Source organism: Saccopteryx bilineata, chromosome 7 (assembly GCF_036850765.1).
Source record: "Saccopteryx bilineata isolate mSacBil1 chromosome 7, mSacBil1_pri_phased_curated, whole genome shotgun sequence".
Taxonomy (NCBI): Eukaryota; Metazoa; Chordata; class Mammalia; order Chiroptera; family Emballonuridae; genus Saccopteryx; species Saccopteryx bilineata.
This window is the reverse complement of record NC_089496.1, coordinates 101,026,053-101,038,889: the sequence shown is the minus strand read 5'-3', so window position 1 is coordinate 101,038,889 and position 12,837 is coordinate 101,026,053. Positions and strand designations below refer to the sequence as shown.

The window sequence follows — 12,837 nt, the reverse complement described above, 5'->3', positions numbered from 1 at the left end:
GGAAGTGTTTGAAGTGCATGTTTGTTCTTAGCTGTGGAACCCTTTCTTCAAATAAAGGCCCATCTGAAAGCCCAGAAAATAAAGTAGATCCACCGCAGTTCTCTGGGGAGAGGTTGAGCAAAGCCCAGAGTCAGCCCTTCTCCCCTAATCCCTCAGCAACCCCTGGGAGACCTCATCATTCCATCTCTGAGCTGGAGAACAACGGGACCAGTCTAAGGCCTCCCGGGAGCTCCCGTACTCTCTTCGCCTGTGTGCTCACAGGATGACGCTGGAGTGTGGGAACGCCAGGAGTAGGTTTAGCAAGGCAACCTCAGTGTTGACTTATTTTGAAGGACTGAAATGCATTCTAGTTTGTTTGTTTTTGTTTTTCTCTATCATGACGAGTACTTTAGACTTATCTTCTTGAATTTGAAAGAGGCACAAAGCTTTTTGTTTTGTTTCATTTATCATTTTTGACTAGGTTTATGAAGTTGTGATGTATGTATATAGTTACAGACTGGCCCAGCTCCCTCTGTTGAGGCATGAGTAATGATCTTCTTGGAAGAGAGGGAAGTTGGGAGCAGGCAGAGACACGCCACTAAGATTCTCACAAGTCAATCGGAAGTTGTTGGAATAATTAGTCTGCATGAGTCCATAAATAATTGATTGCTTTCATTAGAGACAAAGGATAAGGGTTTGATCTTCGGTAAATTGTTAACTTGGCAGGGAAATGTAGAATGTTAAATTAAATTTGAAGGCTCCCAAACTACACTGGAAAATTGAGTCAGTCAGTGGTTTACAGTAGCATTCTCGCTTTCATGAAAGCGGCACATTTTCTCTCCCCACGAACTTTGAGCTGATTAGAACATATACTACACTTAATCTTAGTCAATGTCTGGGAAGCCATTCTCCCACTAACGTTGAATGCAGCTTCCGAAGAGAAGGTGGCAGACCAGCTTGGCAGTGGTTAGTTACTCCAAGTGAAAGATACAGGTGACATGAAATTGTGTCGTAACATTCGCCAGGCAGGTGTCTTCCAGTTCATTTTGTTTTTCTACCCAGCAACAACAACAAATCCCAATTAAATGGAGTCCTGTATGAATAGCACAGTCAATAAACATCCTCCTTCATTCTCTAGATGCGAAGCTATCTGTGGAATATTTTATAACCGCTGCAGTCCTACATTATTACTCAGGAGCAGACCAGTAATTAACATGGAAATTATAAAAAGTCAGATTATAGCAAATCATTATGATTTAGCACCCTTCCCCCATACAGCCTTCAGTATTTAGACCTTCTTGCAAAAAGCGGTAGTTTGGGGTGTAATCTAATATTTTGTGTACTGCTAAACTCGTGTTTCCTACAAAGGCACAGAGATGGCTTTGGCATCTCCTCTGATGTAATGATTTGCTGTGCGCTGTTTCAATAATCTTGAGCTTCCTGGCATGGTCTCTGATTCGGTCTGCTTGTGCCCATGTCTCAGCCATATCTCTCGTTAGTAGAGTGATCTTGGGCAATTTCTTTAATTTCTGTCTGTTTTGGTTGCCTCATCTTTAAGATGCAGCTGATAATGGCACCTGTCCCAGAAGGGTATTAGAAATCAATGAGGGAATCGTTGCTCAATGCCTGCAGGGAGTGCACCCTCAGCAAATGTGAGCCAAGAATAATAACAAGGCTGTTCTGTTTGCAGTTTATGAAGCTGTGATATAGAGGGACATGTGACAAGTGTTGATATCACCTTGGTAGAACCCATAAAATATCATTTCCAGTTACAAAAATAATTACATAGGGTCCACTTGGAAATCACAAGCAGAGACTGAGTCTAATAGCACAGAGACAATTGTGTGTTATAAAGACCACCGTCAAAAGTACTTTCTTTTTAAGTGTGGGTGAATCGCAAGTTTTTTCAGTTCTTGAAATTGATCTTTCCAATGGCCTCACATAGCTGAGCTTGGGTTGGGGCCAAATATCTGGGTTTCTAACTGAGTATCACTGGAACACAAGTTCAAGGAAAATGATAAGTCAATACTCAACTTTTTTTTTTTCCTTTCTGTGCTTTTCTAGTTAGGGTCTAGGTTTTCCTTGCTTATTGGATATGACCTTTTAAGAAATTTAGTTTACCTCTTTCCCAATGGAATCGTTTTTCTTATGGAATTCAATTTGCTTGAAGTTTCTGTCTCTTCTGCTTAGTTTAAAAGATGAGGGCAGGACCCTATGCATGTTTTGTTCCCAATATCTGCTATTTTCACTCTCTGCCTTGTCATAATTTACATTATGACAGGCGCTGTCTCCTATTCTGTAACGGCAATGCAGACCTAGGCCAGGTCTTTTTTTTTTTTTTTCATTTTTCTGAAGCTGGAAACAGGGAGAGACAGTCAGACAGACTCCCGCATGCGCCCAACCGGGATCCACCCGGCACGCCCACCAGGGGCGACGCTCTGCCCACCAGGGGGCGATGCTCTGCCCATCCTGGGCATCGCCGTGTTGCGACCAGAGCCACTCTAGCGCCTGAGGCAGAGGCCACAGAGCCATCCCCAGCGCCCGGGCCATCTTTGCTCCAATGGAGCCTTGGCTGCGGGAGGGGAAGAGAGAGACAGAGAGGAAAGCGCGGCGGAGGGGTGGAGAAGCAAATGGGCGCTTCTCCTGTGTGCCCTGGCCGGGAATCGAACCCGGGTCCTCCGCACGCTAGGCCGACGCTCTACCGCTGAGCCAACCGGCCAGGGCTAGGCCAGGTCTTTTAACATAATGTGTTGTAAGAGGTGCTGTGTGCCTAAGAACACGCGACACCCATGTTATTGGGGCGTGGTAACATCACCGGGACCGTACCCTACTTGCAAACACGGCGAGGCCTATCATGCCCATTTAGATAGCGGGCAGAATTGTCCTCCTTATACATTCTGTGTGGCCTTTAAGCAGAAGAGACAGAAACTTCAAGCAAATTAAATTCCATAAGAAAAATGATTCCCCTGGTAAAGATGAAAACTAAATTTCTGGAAAGGTCCTATTCAATAAGGAAGAAGAACTGAGACCCTAACTAGAAATTTCCTAGATTCCTCTGTCTTTAAGATTTCTCATCTTTGACACTACGGGATCAATCATCTCTAAAATCCCTCTTGGCCCCCCTTCCCTAGAGCAATGTCTTCCCACTCTGCTTGGTGGTTAGTTAATATTTGTGCTGGGGTTGGGGGTGTGCTGGTCAAATAAATTTGAAAAATGCCTCTTTTCTTATTCTTCTAAAGTTACAAGACACATGCGCCTATGTCTCTGAGAAGACCACAGTTAAGAAACCCGTTTAACAATGTTTAATCAAGCACTTCTCCACTATAGGGGAATATGCAACTGAAAGTATTTCTATGTATGAATGTTTCTGGCTGACAGTTGCTTTTCCGGGCAGGGTTCCGAGGTGCATGGTTTGTAAAGACCTCTCCAGGTTCCTAAGGTGACTCAGTTACGTCAGGGGAAGGACACAGCAGTAGCTCTGATTTGCAAATAACATTGTGGGAGTATAATTGCCATTCAATTAGGAAATAGTTGTGCATTTTAAACAGTTATTAAGCAATTGGTTTCTGGATTCTAATAAATTGCCAATCTAATTATCTCTGGCTCAACCAACAAGCCAAATTTAGGGGACCATGACTAGGAAGGAACTACATTATTGGCTAACTGTCCAAAAAATCAGTTTCAATATTGGATTACCTCCCTGCCCTTCCTCCCAGGCTTTAAAAACCAGTGCAAGTTGCTTTTAAACTAGAATTCTGTATTAGCCCCAGAAGATAGCTACAGCACCGCACGTGGTTTCATCCTCCCCTTTTCATTTCAAATCAGGTGTGAATCATAAACTGAGGCTTCAAGGAAGTAGGAAAAACTGGCATCCATTCCATTCAAAATGAAGGCCAGTGGGGGGGGGAGTAAAAAGGCAGCTATGAACGACTTCCGTTCCATCCTTATGGTGAGAATCCTGAGACACTAACAGAAAACACAGGGCTAAAACAGGAAACTGCTGTCACGAGAATGCTCGGCATTAGGCGTGATCAGAGGATTTCAATAAATGCAACAGGCCTTTTGGCAGCAGCGAACATGTGACGGCTCAGCAGATGCCAAGCGTTTTATCAATGAGTGCTCCAGTTGTGATCTGTTGTCTGGCGCCTGGTGCTTTGGCCAAGTCAGGAGGACGTTATCAGGGGCAGAAAACTTCCAGACCTGGGCTAGAGAAAGGGAGGATGGGTGACCCAGTGAGTCTGGCTACCCCCAGAGCCATCTCAAAACATCGCCAAACAAAACAAAACGAAATAGAAATGCCACCTAGATGGGAAGAGGAAGCTGGGAATGTTCAGTTAATCAAACTATATTTAAACAATGTGATTGTATAGTCTTTCCCTGGGAAGATGGTGGGCCTTCTATGTTCATTAATATCTCAGAATGGGTGCTGGGCTTATGTCTTTTTTTTTTGCAGGAGTTAAATGATCACCCTTAAAACAGGCCAGTTTCTGTCTACCTCTTAGCCAATACATGCATCTGATGCCAGGAATGTTTGTCCCAAGTATCTTTTCCCATTTAAACTGTGTCTTTGTAATGTTTCCGATTGCAAAAGCCCCATGTTCAAAAATAACCGGGAGAAAAATTGGACCGTGGGTGGCAGGTAATCCAACCCCACATCAGGCATTACTGACTAAAGAAAAAAATGCCTCTTTCCTAAGCCTTTCCGGATGAGGTCATTGTTTTCAGAGAGCCTGTACCTAATATAAAAGGGCTCAGAGTCCACGACCTGTCTCACACCAGCGTTTTGTCAGGGAACGTCATCTAAAGCCATGATGAACAGTCAGGCGATAGTAAAAGGCACCTCCTTGAATTACAGCATTTTTTTTGTTCAATCTTCATATTAAAAAAAAAAAAGTAATAAAAAGCCCATCTGGTGAGATGACAATTCATGATGCGAAAAGAGGAGACAGAAGGCTTGGGAAAATCGATCCTTTTCTTTCTTTGTTTTGTGTGTTTGAGTCGTTGGGCAATGACAGTGAGCAAAGTCTGGAGTCTAGATGGTGCAGAGTGGAGGCAAATCTCAGGAACACTGGGCGTGTTCTGATAGTGGCTTCCCAGGACGGACAGGGTTCTGCTGGTGTTCCAGGAACCGCTGTGTTCTGTAGAGTGGTCCCTAGAATGGGTAGGAGACAGAGTGGGGGGGGCCATACAGGGTTTGAGGATTCTGCACATGAGGAAGGAGCTAGAATCGTGCAGGAAACTCCTCATTCTTCCTGAGCTGACTGTGGCACACCCTCTGGGTGGCACACCCTTGCTGGAGTCCAACTCAGCCCACAGACTCCTGGGAGGAGAGCCAGGGCCCAGCTAAACCTTTCCTTTGAGCAGTGGATGCAGTCCTTCCTGCGCCAGCCGCCTGGTGAAGAAACCCCGGAACCTCGGAGCTCTGTGCAGGTCCATGGCCTGGGAACCGGCTGAGCTCATGGACCCTGATCCCGGCCTCGGAGACAACCAAGGTTTGACTGTCCGTTTTGTAAACTTGGCAGGCATTCGTGCCACCTGGCATAGACCATGTCTTTAGAGATGGGGAGAGAGGAGGCAGGGACTTCTCTGTTGGTGAGATAATGCTATGCTCCTTATAGTATGTTAACACTCTATGTGCACAATACACGTTTGTGTAAAATGCGTATCTTCTATATCAACATACTTACAGATGCCATGAATGTCACAGGATTTTAAAATTAGCATGACTGTTTTGTAGCAGGAGTTGAGCTACATTAAGTTCAACTTAGGTGGGCCAGTCTGTTGGAAGGCTGTAAAAAGAGCCCTCGGTGACTGTGGGTGACACCTGTGTTTCCATCTCTGCTCACTGCTCTTTGCCCTTCACCCCCCCATCGCCAGGGCACTACCTGTATTAACAGAGCTTTGCAGGGACCCCCCCCCCCTTAGGAGGGAGCTTATGTCTCCTTGGGTGGGGCATGCTGGGTGCTTTGTTTGCCCTTGAATGAGGGCCCTAGCAGCTTCCCCTCTAGCTGTGTCTGATGGGCAGTTCATTCTCCGGTGAGGCTGGCTGGCTGGCTTCAGGAGTGGCCCAGCGCATCCTGCGTGACCCCCAGGGACCGGCAGCCAATACCACAGTCTCAGAGGCAGCCCGGCACAATCTCACTGACTGCTCCATTGAAACCGGCAGACTGTGGCGATTCAGGCTGTTCCTTTTGATACTAGACCCCTTGAGATAAGAGATCGTAACTTGTTTTGGTTTCTGGAGAGTAAGCAGGTGGGTACTTCCAGGGAAGGAGCCTCGCTTTGTCCCCTCCCACCCTCACTTCCGAGTGCCCTCTGGGCTCAGGTTCCCAAGACCTCCAGTGCGCTGGCTCGGGTCTGCCCCCCTCCCCGGGCGGGCGGGAGTGGGAGCCCCGTATGCTACCCTGAGCATGTACACACTTGCTGAGAGGTACAAAAGAACTGCAGGTTGGCACACTCTGGAACTAATGAATAATTCATGGTGGTTTCTTGTGCCATAAAACTTTCTCCTGAAAACGGACATTATTTAAAAAGACTGTGCTGACAGAAGAATCTGGAAATGTCGTTTCACATTAATTGATCTGCCTCTGCCATTTATGGGGAAGACAAAAGTTGACAAACATCAGAATAATAAAATTTAAAGCTGCCAGTGGCCCTGTGTGGGCAGGAAGCCAACAGCTCTGCCCCAGCTTCTTCCTCCCCTGTTCTTTCTAAGGGACGACGCGCCCTGATATTCACAAAGGCCTCGAGACCCTTGGACACTCTTGGGCTCTCCTGGACGATAGAATTGAATTGTAATAGTAACACTGTGCGTGTTAATTAGATTAATATATGACTGGTATTTTCACTTTGTAAACTGTGACTCAAAGGTTTTTTTCTAACTAAAAGAGGTCTTAGAGATAGAATTAGAATATCTAAAGATGTCTGTATGTCTCTCTTTGAATAAATTTCAAAGCCTCTGTTTTACTTACACTATAAAAAGAGTGGGCTTTAGTTTTTATTTCCAGGAAAGATGGGACAGGGTTTGGAAAATCGTATGTGACAGAGAGATTATAAGCAGAATAAGTCACATAAGTATATCTTTTAGTGGTCAAAGTGGACAGACAAGAGATTTCTTTTCTCTTCTCCATTTTTTACTACTTTCCTCTTTTCCACTCTGTGGTGTATTTTTAAGGTATTTGGCATATTTCCACTTGCTGCCAGCCAGAATCTATAGAGAGAGCATCCCTGGATCGCTCAACAGGTGACCTGAATCTCAGGAAATTGGAAGTTGGCGAATCATTTTGAGACTTAAAAACAGGCACACCTTATGTTTGCAACGTAAGGGGTTTACTCTGCTTTGTTTAAACGTAAGGGGTTTACTCTGCTCTCCAGAGGAAATATTGACAATATATTTTACCTTTGTGTTAAATAGATGGATATTTTGAAAAGACATATACTGAAAAAGTTTGGCCATGCTGCAAGTATGTCTCTTATTCTTGTCGCTGGGTCCCTGATGCGTTAAAGCAACAAAGCCTTCATGGGCCCACCCATCCCCCGTTATAAGAGTACACCTCCTGTCCTTCCTCTCCGGGCTCATTTTGAAGGCAGGAGCTAGTTAGATGGCTGCTGGTGTAAGTCTTTGATACGGAGATCTACTGCCTTCTGCTCCAAAGGCTGTGCTTAGAGCCCGTGTTCACATACGATTAATGGAGGCATATAAGATACCCAGCTTTGTATTTTATATTAAAACCTAACTGCTGACAGGCACTTCTCCATTATTGATATTCTCTAAAGATTGGCGTGATAGTCACAGTATTCATTCAGAACATTGGAGTTTAGCAAGACCTATCTGTAAAGGCCATCCATTTCCCAAAAGGGGGGGAATACAACATGCTGATCAGCACTTTTTAGGTTTCGGGTGAGAGAGTGGAATGCTGGACAGGACAGGTTTTTCTGCTTGCACAGGCTGTCACTGCTGCCATCACAAATGAGCTCTGCCAAGGTCAGTGATCGGTGGGTCAATTGGAGCGTGGCATTGCAGGGACACGCCCGAGGACCCCTGAGCACTGGGCTTGCGTACAACTGTTACTAGCACAGGCCTTGAGAGTGCCTGTCTGAGTCTCCCCTCCCCCACAGCCAACTGTTCACAGGGCCCCCAGGCTTGTCACCACACCAGGCGTCCTTAAAGACCTGAAGGAAATAGAAACTACTCAGGAGGGGAATGACTCTCCTTTATAATAGACGGGGAACCAGACCTCATGCGTACCTGTGAATTGAAGCGGGTTAGGGAGGTAGAAGGTGAAATGGGATACACCCTGTTCTTGGAAAAAGGGATACACCATGTCAGTGAGTGGTACTATTTTATGAAAAGCACACCTCTGTTGACTATTTTAACATGGGATAAATAGTCTATTCTATTTCTCACATATAAGGCGTCTCTGGCGATGTGAACACTCAAGTACACATACAGGTGAATGAATTTCATTACCCATTTTACTTTTGGGCTCTTGGCCTCACCCATGTCTATATATCATATTTTTTTACTTTAAAGGCATTGTCATTGTACTAGTCTGCCTCTAACTGGTCGCTTCATCAGGGAGGGTGTGCTGATGTGTCGCTGGGCCCTCCCTGGACTTGGCATTGGAGCAGTTTATTAGCGTGCTGTCTGTTACCATTCATTTCCTAAGCAGCTCTCAGCAGGTGGCACACACTGAGCTAGGTGCTGTTTGGAATAAACCTCTGTCATTTAGAATCTATAATCTTGGAAAGGACCACTGGCATGTGTGTGCCAAAGATGGGCTGGGCGTCTCGCCAGCATGAGAAATGAGTGAGGCCCCGGGCAGGTGGAGAACGCAGGGACTGGAGTACCAGATGTAAGAGGCTGTAGTCACACGAGGTGATGGGGACGCTGGCTAGGAAGGCCTGGGGGCTCCTTGGGAGATAGGTGGCCACACTGGCTTCAAGAGGCACATTCTGACTGCCGGTCACTTGGTACCATGGCTCCAGCATGGGGACAGGATGCCTCTGGGCCTCAAGAACCACCTCTGTCCCTCCTCTCTGCCCAAGCCACAAGGGATTGGGGATTTATTTTCCTCTGGCTAAACTGACTATTCTTTGGTGAATTTCAAAGTTTGTGGGGTTTTTTTTTTAATTTTTTCCCCTTGATTTGAAAGAAGGTAGGCAAGGGAGACAGAGAGAAAAGCATCAACTCACTGTTCCACTTACTTTTTCTGTTTAGTTGTCACTCACTGGTTGCTTCTCGTGTGTGCCTAGCTCAGCACACCATGACAAAGCTCTATTCACAGAGCTACCCGCCAGGGCCAAAGTTATCTTATTCTAAGATAAATGTATAATTGTGGACTTACAGAAGGAAAGCACATTCCTTCTGGACACAATGGTAAGCTCTTGAGCATGAGAGACAGAGAGATTTGGTCCACATCTCAGTTTTAATACCTACCAGCTGTGTAACCTCAGGCAAGTTAACCTTAATTTCTCTGAGCCTCAGTTTCCACATCTATAAAATGGAGCTAATCGTACCACCTGCTTTGTACGATTGTGAGGATTAAATGGGGATGCCTATAAAACGTATGGCACCGTACCTCCTGTGTAGTAATGAATGGCTTATATAATTAGCAATTATAGCGCCACGGGAGAAGCCCAGACGCTTCCAAATCATTGAAATTGTTGCATAGTGCTGTGGAATCCAAGGCCTTGATTCTAATTCAGTCACTGTATCTTAATGTGTATATTTTCATTAAAAAAAATTTTTATTATACAAATCATGGAAGAATAAGCTATTATTGTAAAAATTCTGGTAAGTATATGAAAGGCAACAAGCTCCCTTAGACCACCATTCAAAATTAGGGAATAACTACTATTATTGGTTTTATTGATTCATTTTCTTTTTATCAAGTAAAACATACATGATCCCTTGAGGGCTAAGCTCAAACTTCCCACACTGTCATTTCCTCCTCATTGGAGAGGCCAGAGCGAGTCACATGGTGACACCCAGGTTCACAGTGGGTGGCATTGTAAAGAGGGCTTGGCTATAAGGAGAGGTGATAAATTAGGGCCACTGATGTAGTCCACCATGCCTCCTATACAGTAGCATTAGCATCGACACCAATAAACACTTCCCAGGACGAAGTCAAAGGCTTACGTCCAGTTACCCGGACACTTCATTTTTTTATTAAAAAACTAAAAGATAATTGTGACCCACAGGGACCTTATTACCATCCTTGGGGAAATGATCTCGGATGAAACCACTGAATAAGATGTTTATAGAGCAAAAAGCTAAGAAATACAAGATTTGAACACTTCATGTGACTAGCCCAAAGCTTTTTCTGCAAAGAACAAGATCGTAACTATTTTAGCTTTTGTGAACCAAATGGTCTCTGTTATAACTATTCAACGGTGATGAATAGCGCATAAATGAACAGGCATGGCCGTGTTCCATTAAAACCTTATTTGTGAAACCAGACGGCAGAAAGTGGTTTGTAGACTACTGGTCCAGAGTATTGAAAAAAATAAGATCAGCTATTGAAGACTTTTTGAAAAAGAAGCAATGGTTTCAAAGGCAATAAAGATTAGTTTAGCTTAACAAGATATGTTTTAGGGATGAAGTCATAAAACGGTGCAGTCACTCAATAGATAAAATTTCCACAAGTTAATGTGGTTCAGTCTGAATAAAAACTCCTCACTCTTCAAAAGTATTACTTGCTACAAATTCTTTTTGCTCTGTAAAGCCTGTTTGAAAACAGGTTTACTAAGAAGTTTAATGCTTCATTTAGCTGGAGAATGAGAAAAAAAGCTTTAGAAAGAAAATGAAAGAAATACCTAATTAAAATAGTTTGATTTTATGCCACTTAAAAATTTTTATTTGACTGGCATGACCTAGATTTGTTTAAAGGAACAAATGGGATTAATAGGGATGTTTTGTTTGAACTATTAAGAAACAATATGCAGAATTCAGGGGGGTATTTTTTCACATCAGTTATTTCACTTAGAATTTCCTTAGAAATCTTCATGTATTTCCCCACATATGAAGCTAGAAAAAAGCTCAGAATACTGTTAGAAAATAAGTGTTGTTGTTTTTTCTCTCGGAATCTTGAGATCTGTACTCCAAACAGTCAGCTTGTCAGTAGCCTGCACTTTGACAAATTGCTTCTGACTAAATCCAGATACTGAAGAATCTGGAATGTAGCTGTAGAAAAGGTGGGGATGAGGAATGCCCCTTGGATAAGAGTTTTAATTCTATTAAAAGTCTTCTATGCCTGACCAGGTGGTGGCACAGTGGATAGACTGGGACACTGAGGACCCAGGTTTGAAACCCCAAGGTCACAGGTTGGAGCACAGGCCTATTTGTCTTGAGCACAGGCTCACCAGCTTGAGCACGAGGTCACAGGCTCAAGCATGGGATCATAAACAGGACCTTATGGTTGCTGGCTTGAGCAAAGGGTCACTTGCTCTGCTATAGCCCCCTGGTCAAGGCACATATGAGAAAGCAATCAATGAACAACTAAGGTGCCACAAAAAAGAATTGATGCTTCTCATCTCTCTCTCTCCCTTACTGTCTGTTTGTCCCTGTCTGTTCCTCTTTCTGACTCTCTGTCTCTGTCAGAGGGGAAAAAAAAAAAAAAAAGGTTTTCTAAAGCTTCTTATTTTTCTCAAGGGTTTCTTGGTTTTCTTGATGGAGATCTCAGAATGCACACAGGAAGTGGGGGGTCTGAAAGGTACTATTTCTTTCCCCTCCTTTCACTGTTATTTACCAGTCACTGCAGTAGGAGCCGGGGATGCGACAGGGAAGAAGGTCACCATGATCTTCCCTTTGTGGCGCAGGGGAGGGGCGGGGCGTCACAGCTGCAGGAGAGCAGCCCACAGTGTGTCAGTCATCGGGCCGGGAGGGAGGGACCCAGGCTCCTCGGGAGTAACAGGATTTTCCCCAAGGTAACTAAATCTCCCCCACCCCCCCGATTTTAAATACGTGATTAAAATAAAACTGCACCATGAAAGGGCTTAGCATCATTCTCCATTCCTAGTCATTATATCCAAGGTGAGCCATAAAGTGAAAAGAAATTCTTAGGGAAGTTTTGAGAACAAGATAATTTGAAATCCCCTGAGTTTCTCAGAAACACACCGTTTTCCCAGGTAACATGACCACGTAACTTCACTCTCTCTGGTACTGATGGTCTTCCATTTTCTTTTCATTTGTTGTCTATATTGTGTTCTTTTCTTCTCTTGGGAAGTTCTCTTTCCTTTATTTCAGTTCATTTCTTTGCTTACTATTGTGTGTTGAATTGTGTTCCTGCAACATGTGTGTTGAGGTCCTAACCCCGAGTGCCGTGAATGTGACCTTATTTGGATACAGGGTCTTTGCAGATGATCAAGTTAAGACAAGGTCATTAGCATAGGCCCTCATTCAGTGTGGCTGCTATCTTTATAAAAAGTGGAACTTTGGATGCAGAGGCAGACACAGACAGAGGGGAACCGATGTGAAGACTCAAGGAGAGAACCAGCTACAAGCCTGGGAACACCTGCTCCCAGACGCTGGGAGGGAGGCCTGAGAAGGACTCTCCCTCCCAGCCCTCGGAGGAAGCCAAACCTGCTGACACCTTGACCTCAGACTTCCAGCCTCCAGCACTGGAGACAATGCATTCCTGCTGTTTAAGCAAACCAGTCTGTGATACTGTGTTAAGGCAGCCCTAGAAAATGAAAACACTAAAGTCATTGTAAGTATTCCAGGAGTTGATGATAATTATATATTCACATATATACCAGGAGTCTATAATACTTATATATTTACATATATAAATAAATGTGAAGAACAATGTCTGTCCCCTAGTATAATTTTATTACAGTGTAGCTTTCAGCCTGAGA

General features: G+C 44.3%; 1 protein-coding gene across 2 annotated transcripts in view; it reads left to right on the top strand.

Moving 5' to 3' along the window:
- Positions 1-12,837, top strand: part of ABLIM1 (actin binding LIM protein 1) — a 279,086-nt gene that overhangs the window by 64,607 nt on the left and 201,642 nt on the right. Inside the window, exon 1 of one of the 2 annotated variants that reach the window (XM_066238274.1) lies at positions 4,775-5,471. The exons of the other annotated variant lie outside the window; for it this stretch is intronic. Coding sequence (XP_066094371.1) covers positions 5,414-5,471 — 58 coding nt within the window. The 5' untranslated portion in view covers positions 4,775-5,413. Of the gene's footprint in view, positions 1-4,774; positions 5,472-12,837 lie in introns of those variants that run through there. 2 annotated transcript variants of the gene reach the window in all.